This window comes from Cherax quadricarinatus, chromosome 77 (assembly GCF_038502225.1).
Source record: "Cherax quadricarinatus isolate ZL_2023a chromosome 77, ASM3850222v1, whole genome shotgun sequence".
NCBI lineage: Eukaryota > Metazoa > Arthropoda > Malacostraca > Decapoda > Parastacidae > Cherax > Cherax quadricarinatus.
In genome coordinates, this window is record NC_091368.1 from 7872842 (window position 1) to 7889567 (window position 16726).

Here is a 16726-nt window from a genome sequence, read left to right on the forward strand (position 1 = left end):
CAATGTGTTAGATGTTGCAAGTGTATGGAATAGATAGTAAGTTACTAAATGCTGTAAAGAGTTTTCATGAGGATAGTGAGGCTCATGTTAGGGTGTGTAGGAGAGGAGGAGATTACTTCCTAGTAAAAGTAGGTCTTAGACAGGGATGTGTAATGTCACCATGGTTGTTTAACATATTTATAGATGGGGTTGTAAAAGAAGTAAATGCTATTTTTTTCTCTCAACAAGTCAACCGTCTCCCACCGAGGCAGGGTGTTGTTGGGATTAAATTATGAGGAATTGAATATGAAATGGGAGTTGACAGTTACTTTTTGCTGATGATACTGTGCTTTTGGGGGATTCTAAAGAAAAGTTGCAAATGTTAGTGGATGAGTTTGGGAGGGTGTGTAAAGGTCGAAAGTTGAAAAGGAACATAGATAAGAGTAAGGTGATTAGGGTATCAAACGATTTAGATAAAGAAAAATTGGATATCACTTGGAGTGAGGGAGTATGGAAGAAGTGAATGTTTCAGATATTTGGGAGTTGACTTGTCAACAGATGGGTTTATGAAGGATGAGGTTAACCATAGAATTGATGAAGGAAAAAGTGAGTTGTGCATTGAGGTGTCTGTGGAGACAAAGAACGTTATCCATGGAGGCAAAGAAGGGAATGTACAAGAGTATAGTGGTACCAACACTCTTATATGGGTGTGAAGCATGGGCTGTAATTGCTGCAGCAAGGAGGCAGCTGGAGACAGTGGAGATGTCGTGTCTAAGGGCGATGTGTGGTGTAAAATTATGCAGAGAATTTGTAGTGTGGAAATTAGGAGGAGGTGTGGAGTTACTAAAAGTATTAATCAGAGGGCTGAAGAGGAGCTGTTGAGGTAGTTTGGTCATTTAGAGAGAATGGAACGAAGAAGAATGACTTGGAGAGCGTATAAATCTGTAGGGGGAGGAGGGTGGGATAGGGGTCATCCCCAAAAAGGTTGGAGGGAGGGGGGGTAAAGGAGGTTTTGTGAGTGAGAGGCTTGGACTTCCAAGAAGTGTATGTGAGTGTGTGAATGGAGTGAATGGAGATAAATGGATTTTGGGACCTGACAAACTGTTGGAGTGTAAGCAGGGTAATATTTTGTGAAGGGATTCAGGAAAACTGGTTAGCCAGACTTGGGTCTTGGAAATGGGAAGTACAGTGCCTGCACTTCAAAGGAGGGGTTTGGGATATTGGCAGTTGGGAGGGAAGTTTAAGCTGTCGTATCTGAGCGCCTCTACAAAGACGAGGATTATGTATGACTGATGGTGTAAGTGTTGAATGATGAAAGTTTTTTCTTTCTGTTTGGGTTTTTCTTTTTTTTGGGTTTTTCTTTTTTTTGGGTCACCCTGCCTTGGTGGGAAATGGCTGACATGTTAAAAAAAAAAAATTACAGTTTAAAATTTAAGTGTAAAGGCATTGATTATTAACATTAGAAAGTTGGGTAAAGCAGCTTAATTAAGAGAAGTATATTTGTAACTTTTCAGATAGCAACACTGGTTTTGGCAGCACTGGTCTTTTTGGACAGAACAACAACCAACAAAAGCCTGGTGCTGGACTCTCATTTAGTCAGTTTGGAAGCACCAACACCATGGGTCAGAGTCTTGGTACCAACCCTGGAGGTGTTCTCTTCAATCCTGGTGGAGCAAACACTGGCATGGGCATGACTGGGATTGGTCTCCTCAACACCAACACTGGTATACAAAAGCTGTTTTTTCTTGTGTCTTTTCACTTGATAATTGAACCTACATATTGTTTAAAATTATAATACTTAATGTTTTAGAGACTTATTTATTACTTTTATATAAAATGTAATTATTTTTAAATGTTTATCTTTTTTATATATGATTTTTTATTAATTTGCTTAGTGATAGGATGATGTTCACAACCAGAAATGTCAAAATTGGACAGTAAGAAGGAATTTTTTCTGTTATAACTGAAGATAGTTATTGCTAAATAATCAGTATTTGATATATTTAAAATATGCAATGAAGGTTAAATGTATAGCCACTTCTCTTAAGAGTTTTCAGAGGGTATAAGGCATCAGAGATGCAGCTACTTATATAATATCTGAGCTTAGATTCGATTATTTCTGAAATATGACTTTCCTTGTGAGACAGGATATGGATATTATTTTCTTACTCATTTTCAAAGGCTATTAGTAGGATGTTAGAATTAGGCCTGTATGAAATACAAGTTATATATTTCAGGATTTGGCATGCCTCAACTAAATATGATGGGCAATACTGGTGGTGGAATGTTTCCTGATCTGGGTAAACTGGTCAAGGCCATGACTGAGAAACCAATTTTTGACATCCCTTGGGGTAGCAAATCTTCGCCAGTAACAGGTATATGGGAGAGAGAGGGAAATGTATAGGAGAGGAAGGGGGAATGATTGCGGAGGGGAAAAGGAAGGGAAAAAGAGAGTGAACTTCTATAAATTAACTAAAATAAAAATGTTCAATAATAACCCACATGTAGACAGAAACTCAGGAGATTAATTGATCTGTATATTTCGAGTGTGAGCAATATAATATTTTCATTTTAATATTTTGAGTGTGAGCAGGGAAGGGATTCGGGGAAACCAGTTAGCTGGACTTGAGTCCTGGAAATGGTAAGTAGAATGCCTGCACTTTAAAGGAGGAGTTTGGGATATTGGCAGTTTGGAGGGACATCTGAACTGTCGTATCTGGGCGCCTCTGCAAAGACAGTGATTGAATACGAGTGATGGTGAAAGTGTTGAATGATGATAAAAGTTTTTTCTTTCTTTTTTGGGTCACCGTGCCTTGGTGGGAAATGGCAGATGTGTTAAAAAAAAAAAAAAAATTCTGGGATACTCTTCTGCTGAAGAGGATCCCTGAACAAGGTTGGAATATACAGATCAATTAATCTCCTGAGTTGCTGTCTCCATGTGGGTTATTGTTGAGCATTGACAAGTGTTTATTACGCTTTAGTTATAAAATAGATTTTAATCCTGGGCCTAGGGATGTTACAGTCAGAGGGTAATCTGTTTGTGATGTCGGCACACTGTGGAAAATGTGATAGCTGACTGAATGATGAATGTTTTCTTTTTTGGGTCACCCTGCCTTGGTAGGAAATGGCCATTGAGTTAAAATAGTTATTCTAGACTTGAAATTAAGCTATGTTTACATGAAGGTTACCTGAAGGTGATTTCAGGGGTCACTGATCCTGCTGCTCAGTCCCAGACCAGGTCTGGTAGCCTGGTCAATCAGGCTGTTGTTGCTAACTGCACAGACTCCAACGTATGCAATACAGCCTAACTGTGGTGTATGGTGAGAGATTGAGAGTCTATGAGTGCAAGAGTCTGTGAGTGTGAGATTGTGTGAATGCAAGAGACCACAAGTGCGAGAGATCAAGAGTGCTAGAGTGTGCGCTTTTGCGTGTGTGGTGTTTGTGCTTCTGCATGTACGTGAGAGTAAGTTAATTTGTTTTATTGGGTGAAGTGTGTTGAATGTCGTCTGATTACTCTGGAAAGCTATTAATGCATATTTTGATATATTAATATATTTTAACTTTCCAGATAAAACCAACAGCACATCAAACAGTGATGAAGTTAGTTCTAAGTTAGCCAGCTCCAATCAGAAGCCCACTTATGTCCTCTCACCTTCTCTTGTGGCAAATAACAAACCACGGCCTAAGCCCATAAACAAGGCCAACAACCAAGGGTAAGTTTCAGCCTGGTTGGTTATTGCTGTCCTTACTTGCTTGTTCTTTCTTTTGCAGGAAAAATAGAATTAACACACTGACTAGTACAAACATTAGAAATGGAAAGATCACAAAGTCTTTAAGTGGGCAAATGAAAATAATTTGATGTTCATTGGTGTCAAATTCCAACTATTTAGAAACATAAAAAATAGGTCAAAATGACCACAAGATTCACAACACTAGCAGATCATCTCAGAATGAAAAGAACAGGCAAAAGTTTTAGGACTGATGATATCAGATGAATCTCTTGATAAATGAGACACTCGTGCAACATTTGGGCATCTTTATTCTGGACATATTTTGCCAGCCAGTGGCTTCTTCAGTTCAGTGAAGAGAAAGGTGGAGGATGAAGAGGATTTTGAGGTAATCAGTCCCTCAGCCTGGAGTCGATGTGTTCAGTCCATCAGTCTCTGGCTGAGGGACTGATTACCTCATACTCCTCATCTTTCACCTTTTTCTGCATCGGAGTAAAGAAGCCACAGGCTGGCAAAACATTTCCAGAATAAAGATACCCAAATGTTGCATAAGTATTGGCCACAAATTTTTGCAGCTTCATCAGTTTGTTTGAAAATAGGTCATGATTATGATGCAAATTAGCTGGGTTTCCCCATAAATTTAAATATTCTTAAAAACTTAATACATAATTTTGTATTGGACTTGGGTCTTGGAGGTGGGAAGTACAGTGCCTACACTCTGAAGGAGGGGTGGAGATATGTTATAGTTTTTGAACTGTAATATTGACACGCCTTTGGCAAGACAGTGACGGATGGAAAACGGCCATTTTTATTTTTTTATTTTTTTTTTAAACGTGTCAGCTGTTTCTCACCAAGGCAGGGTGACTCAAAAAGAAAGAAAAACCCAAAAAGAAAGAACCCCCCCCCCCAAAAAAAAAGGAGAAAAAAAAAAGAAAGAAAAACCCAAGAAGAAAGAAACGCCCAAAAAGAAAGAAAAAACTGTATCAGCTTTGAAAAAAACAAGATATTAACAGAATTCATATTACCAAATATGTTCCATGATTTCTGGGCAGACTGACATGTTACGTATGGTGACCCCAATATAACTATACATCTTTGCAGCAAAAATATACACAATCAATATTTTTACTCCTTAACACCACTATTATTTCAGATTAAAAACTATAAGGAACTTTCCCATGTGTTTTTTGTGAGCCTGATCTATTGCTTTGTCCACAGGAATGATCGACATTGGCTGTTCAAGGGACTGGAAGATCCCAGCGAGGAAAGTTCAGAAGATTTCTTAAAGCCCAAGAAATACCCTAGTGTGAGAAAACTAAATTTGAGGGTATTCAAAAGTGTTAAACCTGACACAACCTCTCTAGGCAGTCCAACAACAAGGGAGGATGGTGACTCTAGTGGTGGTAATGCACCATCTCCTCTTACAACTCCTATCAGTCCTCTAGGCGATAACACTCCTCTGCGTCCTAGTGGTCCGCCCTCGCATGATAATTATCCCATGCCTGACATGAAGGTTAGTATAAACAGAATTACACTGTAGGTACAGTACCTTCTTAATTGTTTGATCTTGTTGCATTAATTAATTGTACTATTTAGAAAATGTTTTAAGTGTAGCTTTCCTCTTGATTTTGAAGGACTTTTTTTTTTTATTTTTGTTTGTTGCATCTACAAAAGCAGATGTAACTGTAGTTGCTTGGGGAATTACTAGTGCTTAATACCCTGCACAGATTTAGCACAGGTGTTAGGTACCACTGTACAGGTGGGGCTTGAACTCACAGCAAGTCAGTCATAAAACTGAAGCAAGACAGTGTTAGAGTGAATGACAATGAAAGCATTTCTTCTTTTTTGGGTCTCCCTGCCTTGGTGGGATTTTTTTTTTTTCAACAAGTCGGCCATCTCCCACTGAGGCAGGGTGACCCAAAAAGAAAGAAAATCCCCAAAAAGAAAATACTTTCATCATCATTCAACACTTTCACCTCGCTCACACAGAATCACTGTCTTTGCAGAGGCACCCAGATACAACAGTTTAAAAGCATATAAAACATACCCTCCCAAACTGCCTATCATGCAGAGAATTCATAGTGTAAAAAAATAAAAAATAATTTGATCTAAAATTGTAGGGAGTCTTTTTCTAATGGTAATAACACCAAATTTGTAAAATTTTATATAATATTTAAGGAATTATTACTAAATGTCAAAAGAAAGGCTTTTTTATTTTTTGGGTCACCTTGCTTTGATGAGATAGGGCAGGTGTGTTAGAAAAAAAAAACTTAAGGAATTAGGCAGGTGTGAAGTTGAAGGTCAGGGAGCACTTTATGTATTAGCAATTTTTCCCACTTTGAAACCTCTTTTAGGCTAATTCTAGATGAATTCCAGGCTATTATGCTAGTGCTGTATATATGCCTTTTGCACTATCCATTGATTGCAAGAATCTGCCTATTCACTACATTGGACATTTGGCCAGTTTTACAGTATTTTCAACAAATTCCAGTTGAAGAACAGAGACCAAGACAAACAATGAAGGCCTTCCAGCAACTAAAGAAACATTCTTTCTGTTCAAAAATCACATCTTTAGGCCTCAGGCATATAACTCTTGCCCTCTATTTTGAATCACCACCAAAAAAAACAACTTTTTTTTTTTCCCTATTTCTCTGCTAACAAACTACAACCAAAAATACTTATGGTTTATGACATTATAATAAATGAAGCAGACCTATTAAAAGCCTAGAAAACAGACTGAGGTGGTAGGAGATCCCTTCCCTTCTGTAGAAAAATTTCCAAAAATAGACTATTTCTGCCATTTTGAGGTTTATTTCAAGCCACTTCTGGTCTGAAACCAACCAAAATCATCTCCTTTTCACGAGTTCTGTCTTCTGCTGTATCAATTGGCACAAAGAAGTGGCCAATAAAAGCCGGAAAACCAACCTAAGAATTGCCCTAAAGTTGCTGTTTTACCCCTAACACAGGGTCAAAAGTTTGCTGTTCCCGTTTTGAACTGTGTGGAGGCAGGATTGTTGTTTTTAATATTATGCACATCCACCACACAGACCTATTCTCTCATATCTAAGTAAAAATTTGCCATCATTTGCCATATTTGAGGGCACTTTGATTTAGGTGTAGATCTGTGTAAGTGCTTCTGACCCCAATCATGTATGTCTACATGAGCAATCAAGGGTATAATTCAGAGGGCTGATGAGGGGTTGTTGAGGTGGTTTGGGTATGTAGAGATGATAGAGGAAAATAGGATGGTGAAAAGGGTGTATAAATCTGGGGTGGAAGGTAGGATGAGTAGGGGTTATTCTAGGAACAATTGGGAAGAGGGAATGAAGGAGTCTTTGAAGCTTAAGCATCCATCAGGCTTGTTTAAGTGTGTTAGATAGGGTGTTAGTGGAGACAAGTGATTTTTAATGGATATGCTTTTGGAGTGTGGGCAAAATAGCATGTATGAAGGGATTCAAGGGAAACTAGATAGCCAGACTTGAGTTCTGGAGGTGGGAAGGGCAGTGCTTGCACTCTGAATGAGGGGTAGGGAAGTTATAGCTGGAGGGTAATCTGAAATGTGATGTCAGCACACTTTTGGCAAGACAATGACTGAATGAATTATGGTGAAAGTGTTTCCTTCTTTGAGTCACCCTACTTTGGTGGGAGATGTCCAGTAGGGTAAAAAAAAAAAAAAAAAAAAAAAAAAAAAAAGAGTAATAATATTATAGAAATTTACTTTGAAACTGTGTTCTGTAAGAGATTTTCTACTTAATGGGATTCATGGTCTGTGCATTCTATATGGGAACTTAGCAAAATAGAGCATATTGTATTGACTGTGGTAAATTATTTTTATATATTTGAGCAGGTTATATTTGGCAAATACTGTCATTCCATGTTAATTTGTTTCAACATATCTAATGATTTCTTTTACAGGGTAGAAACAAAGTAAAGAGACTTAACTTGGCAGACAAACATGGGCAGATCAATGACACACTAACAGACCTCAATGTTAATCACTTAAAAGTCACAGAGCCTGCTGATGAAAACACTGAGGCTGATGACTCAGCAGACAAAGATAAAAGTCATTTTGATGCAGAAGCCAACAAAGAAAATAATGTCTCCCTTTTCAATTCAGTGGACGAAGACATTCCTGAAATCCTCAACAGGTCCTCGGATAAATCACATCCTGCTGGTGAGTGTACATTATTGCCAGTTGTACATCTGTGAGGTGAAAATGATGTATATGTGTAGTAAGCAAGGTACTATTTTGTTAAGGGATTCAGGGAAATCATTTAGCCAGACTTGTGTCCTGGGGGTGGGAAGTATAGTGCCTACACTCTAAAGAAGAAGGGTTAGAGATATTTACTGTTTGAAGGGACATCTGAACTGTTGTATCTGATTGCCTCTGGTAAAACTGGTAGTGTGAATGATGGTGAAAGTATTTCTTTTTTTTGGGTCATCCTGCCTTGGTGGGAGACAGCTGATGTGTTTAAAAAAATGTAATGAAGACTATCTTTACTCATGAGTTACAATCCAAAAATCCTTAAGAGGTAACTTGTATCTTCTGCATGTCCCTATCTACTGTATTTAAAAATTATTTTTTTTTTTTTAACAAGTTGGCCGAGGCAGGGTGACCCAAAAAGATAGAAAATCCACAAAAAGAAAATACTTTAATCATCATTCAACACTTGCACCTCACTCATACATAATCACTGTTTTTGCAGAAGTGCCTAGAACACAACAGTTTAGAAGCATATACGTATAAAGATACACAACATATCCCTCCAAACTGCCAATATCCCAAACCCCTCGTTTAAAGTGCAGGCATTGTACTTCCCATTTCCAGTACTCGAGTCCGGCTGTATAAAAATAACCGGTTTCCTTGAATTCCTCCTCACACTCCAACAGCTTGTCAGGTCCCAAATACCATTCGTCTCCATTCACTCCTATCTAACACGCTCGTGCATGCTTGCTGGAAATCCAAGCCCCTTGCCAACAAAACCTCCTTTACCCCCTCCCTCCAACCTTTTCGAGGACGACCCCTACCCCGCCTTCCTCTCCCTACAGATTTACATGTTCTCCATGTCATTCTCCTTTGATCCATTCTCTCTAGATGACCAAACCACCTCAACAACCCCTCTTCGGCCCTCTGACTAATACTTTTATTAACTCCACACCTCCTAATTTCCACACTCTGAATTCTCTGCATGAAGTTATACCACACATTGCCCTTAGACAGGACATCTCCACCGCCTCCTTGCTGCAGCATTTACGACCCAAGCTTCACACTCATATAAGTGTGTTGGTACCACTATGCTTTCATACATTCCCTTCTTTGCCTCCATAGATAATGTTTTTTGTCTCCACATATACCTCAGTGCACCACTCACTAAAGTTAATTTATGTACTTAATATACATGTATCTCTTCTGGCAAGACCAATTGAATGAATGATTGTGAATGGATTTCATTATTTTGGGTCTCCTTACCTATGTGAAAGACAGCAGTTGCTGCTACAGTGTGTCTTAACTTTATGATCTGGGGGGGCCATAGAGAAACCTGATTCTAAAAGGATTACCTTAATACAGATAATTGTCTGATATCTAATTTGATATAATACTCTAGAACAAGATGTTGGAGGTTAGAAGGGTGGTGCCACCACTCTGGAGGAGGGGTGGAGATGTCGAGGTTAGAGGGTAATCTGATTGTGATGTCATTACACTTCTGGAAAGACAGTGATTGAATGAATGATGGTGAATGTGTTCTCTTTTTGTCACTTCACTGGCACAGCACAGCAGGGAGAGTGGTGGCTTGGTAATTTAGGCTTTCAGTCAGTGGAGGTTTAACATTTGGTTTTTCCAGGAAAATTAAAAATTCTCATGGTTTACACAATTACATTGTATGTGCTGTACATTAAAATGATCAAAAAGCTTTAAATACCATTGTAACATGTATAATTCTTTGCTTTTTATATTACTTACTGGAGATAATGCAGTATGACTTGAGTTTAGTCTAGATTTTCTATTTAAATATTTTTATTGTTGTCAAAGAAATTTCTTAAGTGAATGTATTTAATTTGCCAACGTTTTTTTTTTTTAATTCTTAGAGTAAGGGCAATTGTGCTTTTTATTTGCAGGTGTCAAGTTAACTCGCTCTGGTTACTACACACTCCCTTCCTTGGAGGATCTGGGAGAAATGGTGGATTCTGAGGGAAGATGCCTTGTGGAAAACTTTACCATTGGAAGATATGGCTATGGCAATGTGTGTTTTCTGGGTGTGACAGATGTGGCTGGCCTGGACTTAGATGCAGTGGTGTTTATCCTGAGGAAGCAGATAGAGGTGTATCCAGAGGGCACTCAGAAACCTCCTCAGGGCCAGGAACTCAACAAACCTGCTGTTGTAAGCATGATTGATATATTTAACCTCAGTACACTCAATTTAGTGGACCAAGGGGATAATGGGTGGTTGGTAATGGCAGTTGTGGTAGATAGGGATAAGATAATTTTTCTCTGATCATAACAGTAATGGACTTAATCTATTGTTTCTGAATTGACTGACCCAGAGGATTTTGTCCCTTGTTTCCAAAATCTGTTGAATTGAAGCCTGTTAATCAAGGGCTTACTGTATGACATTTGGTATTTGTGGACTATTTTCATACATGTTGCTATGACAAGACAGTGGAACGTCTAATAGTAAAATGTAATATGCATATAACACACAGAATTGATGAAGGAAAAAAGGTGAGTGGTGCATTGAGGTATCTGTGGGGGCAAAGAATGTTATCCGTTGAGGCAAAGAAGGGAGTGTACAAGAGTATAGTGGTACCAACACTTTAATGGGTGTGAAGCATGGGTTGTAAATGCTGCAGCGAGGAAGCAGCTGGAGGCGGTGGAGATGATGTGTCTAAGGACAATGTGTGGTGTAAATATGAGTTAAAGTAAAGGGTTGTTTAATATATATTTATAGATGGAATTGTAAAACTAGTGAATGGTAGTGTTGGGGAGAGGTGTTAGGTTTTAAAAAACAAGGAATTAGGTATGAAGTGGGAGTTGTCACAGTTGTTCAATTCTGATGACAGTGCTTTTGTTAGATTCTGAAGTGAAATTGCAAAGGTTGGGGGAGGAGCTTGGAGGCATGTATAAAGGAAGAAAGTTGAGAGTGAAGTGGATGTTTTGATGTTTTTTTCAGTAAGAATGGATGAAACAATAGTTTAACCAAGAAGGGTGCATAAATCCAGGTGGGTGGAGAGAGGGGTAGGGAGATGTTAGACTGGAGTGAGTGGAGATAAGGGATTTTGGAGATTTGATGACCTGTTGGGGTGTGAGGAAGTAACACATAAAGGCATGTGGGAAAGCTGATTACCTAGACTGGAGTCCTGCACTCTGAAGGAAGGGTGGGGATGTTGCAATTCAGAGCCATTTGCAGTGTGATGCTTGTGAACTACTGACAGAACAGCTATTAAATATTGGATAGTGATTGTTTTTCTTTTGGTCACCCTATCTAGGTAGGAAATAGTCATTGTGATAAAAAATGTCAGTATGAAAGAGTATAGTAGGAAGACTCATGAAACTGGTCACAGATATCTAAATGCTAGAGATAATTTTTTCTCACTCTTTTATTGAGGTAGTAACAATGTATACTTAGTTTAATCATTCATTAAATTTTCCATGAAGCTTTGAGGTAATTTAGCTATTTTTTAATTTCCTCTTTCAGATTACTCTAGACTGTGTATGGCCAGTTGACAAGACCACTCGTGAGGTGATAAAGTCATCTGATCGTCTGCAGAGCATGGCTTGGGGTGACTATCTCGAACGCCAGTGTGTCAAGATGGAGGCCACTTTTCTAGAGTATCGCCCAGAAACTGGATCATGGGTCTTCAAGGTACCAGGATTTTAGTGTTGATATGGATTGCTGTAATTTGAGTATAGTGACTTGTACAGGGTGGCATTTGTGCACATTTATCTGAAAGTATTTGTGCCCTCTTGTACATTAAGAGTTGGGGATGTGGCTGTTCAGATGGTCATTTGAACTGAAGTGTCCTCACACTCTTGGCAAGACTTATTGAATGATTGAGGGTGAATGTTTTTTCCTTCTTTCAGTCACCCTACCTTGGTGGGAAATGGTTGATGTAAAAAAAACTGTTGGGAAGCATGTGAGTAGTCATTGTAACAGCCATATTGATTAGTTACTGGTAATCCCATCAGGTGCAAGGCACTGATAGTGTGAATGATGGTGAAAGTGTTTTTTTCAGGTCGCCCCTGCCTCGGTAGGAGATGGCCAGCATATTTAAAAAAAAAATCAGGTGGCAATTACTCTCAATTTTTATCATTAAACAACATATGGCTCAAGTTGGTTTAAATTTTTGTTCTTGCAGTATTCTATTCCTTGTTTTTAAGTTCTCGTTTTATTGCCAACTGTATTTTATGTAGTTTTCAGTGACAGATGCTTTAAGTGGTGATTCACACTAGATCTGAATCTCCCATTGATGATTTTTTCTGGTAATAGAAATCTTGATTGTTTTTAATTAAAATCACTATTTTTATCTTGCATGTCTCTGATAGTGGTAATGATTATTATTATTTTATAGAAAATGCAATACTTTATAGTGTGTGTTGTATATATGAGTGACTTTGTTTATATAAATTTGTTGAGTTAATGTGAAGAGTTTAATGTGATTTACTTATTTTTCTGCATATTTATAAATTACAAAAAATTACCTACAGGTTATTTTTTAATACATATGGGTAATCCCCACTTAACAAAGGAGAGGTTTCCAAAAAGACCATGCAAAGCAAACTTCCAAGAAATGAATTTCACATTATGAAGATGTGCTCTAGTGGGAGAAAGTACAGACTTATTTAAGTGTAGGAACATGGAAATTAAAAACAAAAGTAGAGAAGCATTTGTGTAATGAGTTAGTCACAGTATGGTGCATTATGTAAAATTGACCCTGAGCTTGTTCTGTTTCTGGAGCAGAGAACAAGAAGGGCTGTGATCGCAGTGTATACCTCTACACTGGGGCATAGACAGGGTAGAAAAGACTCATGAAATCGTAATAAAATAATTGCAAACATTTCGTAAGTAATGATGAGGGATTTAAGGGGACTTGAGTTAGAGTATGCCACAGCCACACTGGTGTGGGATTCATTTGTAAAATCTGCATTTGTGGTTACAGTGGTGGCCCATGCTAACTTCTCTATGGTGTATATAAATATACCTTAATTGGATGAATTATATTAGAGCCAGCTGGCCCAGTGGTTGACACACTGGCTTGTGAGTTTTAGGACTCGCTTGCCATAGGTTCATATCCCATCCATTCTGTGATCAGGTAGACAAGGATAGGTTTAATAGTAGGGATGAACCATAAAGAAATTCTTCAACTATATAAGCCCCAGGAAGACCCTCAATTAATTCTCAAGTGTAAGTGGTAGGGAAATAAAATGAACTGTAATTGTCCTGGCATTACATTATGTAGGTCATATGTCTAAGCAAGTATGTACCATATATACTGCTATAACCCACAGGTTAACTATCGGTAAAGATTTTGTCAGTATTTTCTAATATCGCTTGTGATAACACAACAATGAACACTAGATTCAAAAGTTAATCTCACAAATTTTTTTTTTCTGCCCAACATATTCTGTAGGAGCTTATTTCAGTAATGTTAGTATATATTAGTAAATACCTGTTCCCCACTTCAAAATGCTTAAATTGAAATGTAGGAGTGTGATAAAAGATAAATAGATTTTTATTTTCTGCTTAAATAAAATGAGAATAGATTCAACCATTAATTTTATTTTTATTGAAGAGAAATGCTGTTCAAGCACAAGGCTTTATTGTTGGGAATTTTCCACCCGCAAATTTTCCATCTCGCAAATTAGAAGTGAAAACCTGAGGATGTTTTGATTAGTCTTAGACCACTGGTTGTGAATTTTTCCAGCAGCCATATTGTGGATTTTTTTTAATATATAGTGCACCAAAACATACGTCTACTTAACCCATCACAGTGGGAAGGAATGGTGAGAGGTCAGGTTATGGGATCATCAGGTTAACCAAGCTCTGGATAAGGTTTGTTCCAGTCAGAATATTGTCTACAACAACAAAAAAATTCCACTCTGGAATATTTCTCTAAATGTTTTGTGTGTGTTAGTGTGAATGATTTTTATATTGAGGTATAGTTCTACTTTGATTGTTAGTGTGCTTGTATAAAATGTTTTATTATTTGGAGCATTGTTTGACCTCATTATTCGACAGGCATTGTAAATCTTTACAACAGCTTTCCTTACATTCTCTAAATGTTGGTAGACCTTGCCCTATTTTTTCTTAAGATTTGATAGGTGCAAGTCACAGCATTTTTTTGTAGTGTAGATAATCTAGTTTTAGATTTTTAATAAAAATCTTTATTTATCTGTGTTCTCTTAAGTGTTTAGAAATATTAAATTACTATTTTGCCACCTTGTGTATAATGTAATTAATTATAATTTTTATCCTTTTCCTTTTTTTTACAAATGTTATTTTGACTTTTTTTATTGGTTTCATGTATTGTTGCAAAGGAAAATATTAAGACATGACAGGAGAAGCATCAGTAAAGTGGGAATTGTTGGTGAATATGAGGTGTAGAAACTGCATCAGTTTTTGTCTGTTTATTTTTCTGTTTAGCACAAGTTGGGAGCTTAGTCATGGGGCTTTTTAATGTGCAAGAGTTACTTCATACTTTATTTTTAAACTGTACAATAATAAGTTCAGAATTAGACACATGTGCAACTCTTGGGTATCTTTATCTCCTCAATAAAGATACCCAAGAGTTGCACATGTGTCTAATTTAACAACGTGTCGGTTCTTTGAACCATTCATCTACAAAAAGTTCAGAAGTTGTTTTATTAGATATGTATAAGTAGTATTATAGCATTCTAGTAGATGACTTCAGAATTGATGAAAATTTAGACAGATGTGAAACATCTGGTTATCTTTATTGTAGATGTTTCACCATCCAGTGGCTTTATCAATACAAATTCAAGGCCATGAATGGAAGACAGAATATATACAAAAGATGAGGTAATCACTCTCTCAGCCTTGGAGTTGGTGTGAAGACCACCATAGTTGCGAAGAATCTGGAGCACAGGCAAGAAGGCTGGCATGTATAAACTGGCGCCAGGTGGAAGGGGATGGGTAGCAGACGAGGACACTGGTAGGTGGGATTCCCCAGTGGAAGTAGGTCATACCCAAGGGACAGGTTTGTGGTGGTAGTAGTTGTAGTAGCCATGAAGGTCATGTAGATGTCCTCTGAACCAAGATGTGATGATGTTGCAGGGTCTGACAAGTTGTACATGAATAGTAGACAGTACCGACAAGATGAAAATTAAGACACTTGTGCAATATCTGGGTATTGTCGGTATTGTATTCCATTCATGTACAACTTGTCAGACACTGCAGCATCATGGAATCTTGATTCAGATGACAACTACATAACCTTCTTCATGGCTACTACAACTACTACCACCACTAGCCCTTCCCTTGGGTATGACCTCCCTCCACTGGGGATCCTGCCTACCAGTGACTATGCCCTCGTTTGCTACCCGTCCCTTGGCGAAATGTCTACGATAAAGATACCCAGATGTTGCACATGTCTTAATTTTCATCTTGTCAGTACTGTATACCACTCATATATGACTTCAGAATTGCCTAGCTTTAAATAAGGTTAATGTGCTTGGGTTCTAGAGAGCTCAAGAAGGCAGATTTCATTACATTGTAGCCTTTATTATATTTAAATATGTAAATGTATTTTTCCTGTGATAATATGTGATATTTTAATTAATTAGAAATCTCTCTATCTTTACTCTTAATAAAATATTTAATTGTAACTGTATATCAAAAAAGACAAAATTATTGTTGGAAATGGGAAGAATATGCTGAGCAATAGAACAGATTAAGCAATAAAATGTGGAGTAACTGGATAAGGAACACTGATGCTGGAGTTACTGGATAAGCACCCCTGGATTAACAAAGCTTGATGCCTGGATACGCAACTGATTTTTGTTGTCATTGGATAAGGAACACTGATGCCAGTCATTGGATATACAACACTGGATAGCTAACACTGGAGCTAGTCACTATATGAGTAACACTAATGCCAGAGTCATTGATTAAGGAGCCATATAATACCAGAGTTACTGGATAAGGATCAGTATGGTGTTGGAGTCACTGGATAAGGAGCATTACAATGTTTGACTCATTGGATAAGGAGCATCATGATACACAAATAACTCACATGTAGGAGAAAGAAAATTATGACGACATTTTGGTCTGACTTGGACTATTAACTAGTAACACACTAACATGCAGAGGTAAGGGAGCCAGTATATATATGAGAGGAGGGCAGGGACAGGAGAAAGAGGCAGAAAAATAAAAGAATGAAATGGTGATAGTACTGGAAGAGGCAGTGCAGGTAAACAGCACTGTGAATCCTGTTTGAAATACAGCCTCTCCTCACTTAACGAAAGAGTTTCATTCCTGAGACTACGTTGTTAAACGAATTCGTCACTTAATGAGGAGCATACTATAGTGGTAGTGAGTTCATGTCAGCTATCTTTGATATTGTTTTAATGTCACCTTTGCACCATTTATAACATTTCTGGTATATTTTTAAATGTTTACACAGTAGTGTACTGTATATTGAAATAAACAGAATAGAGGAAACCAGCTCTAATATACATTATTTACATATGATTACATGTCAGAGAGCCCGTCGTAAGTCCGAGGCGTCGGTAAATGAGTACGTTGCTAAGTGAGGAGAGGCTGTATAACTATTGCTTTATGAACTGTGGCCGCACAACTAGCAAGACGAGAGGCTTTTGGTGGTCATGTTGGGTGTTGTTCAAACAACAGTTAAGGAAACACTACAACTCTGTACTGCTAATCTTTAAGTTGAAATCCATGTTAATAGCAGCCTCTGCTTACTCCTTTCTTCAATGTGATCACTAACTTTGTAGGAAGAATTCAATCTTTTTGAGTTATCCCACTTTTCATGGACTAAAGATG

The 16726-nt window shown here is 37.8% G+C and overlaps 1 protein-coding gene across 10 annotated transcripts in view; it reads left to right on the forward strand.

Annotated features, from left to right (window-relative positions):
• Nup98-96 (nuclear pore complex protein Nup98-96) overlaps positions 1–16726 on the forward strand; it is a 118469-nt gene that overhangs the window by 32840 nt on the left and 68903 nt on the right. For all 10 annotated transcript variants that reach the window (XM_070101478.1, XM_070101487.1, XM_070101480.1 and 7 more), the window contains 7 exons: positions 1494–1703; positions 2217–2354; positions 3548–3692; positions 4926–5220; positions 7623–7881; positions 9825–10087; positions 11402–11569. In XM_070101478.1, the coding sequence (XP_069957579.1) occupies positions 1494–1703; positions 2217–2354; positions 3548–3692; positions 4926–5220; positions 7623–7881; positions 9825–10087; positions 11402–11569 (1478 nt within the window). The remainder of the gene's footprint in view (positions 1–1493; positions 1704–2216; positions 2355–3547; positions 3693–4925; positions 5221–7622; positions 7882–9824; positions 10088–11401; positions 11570–16726) is intronic.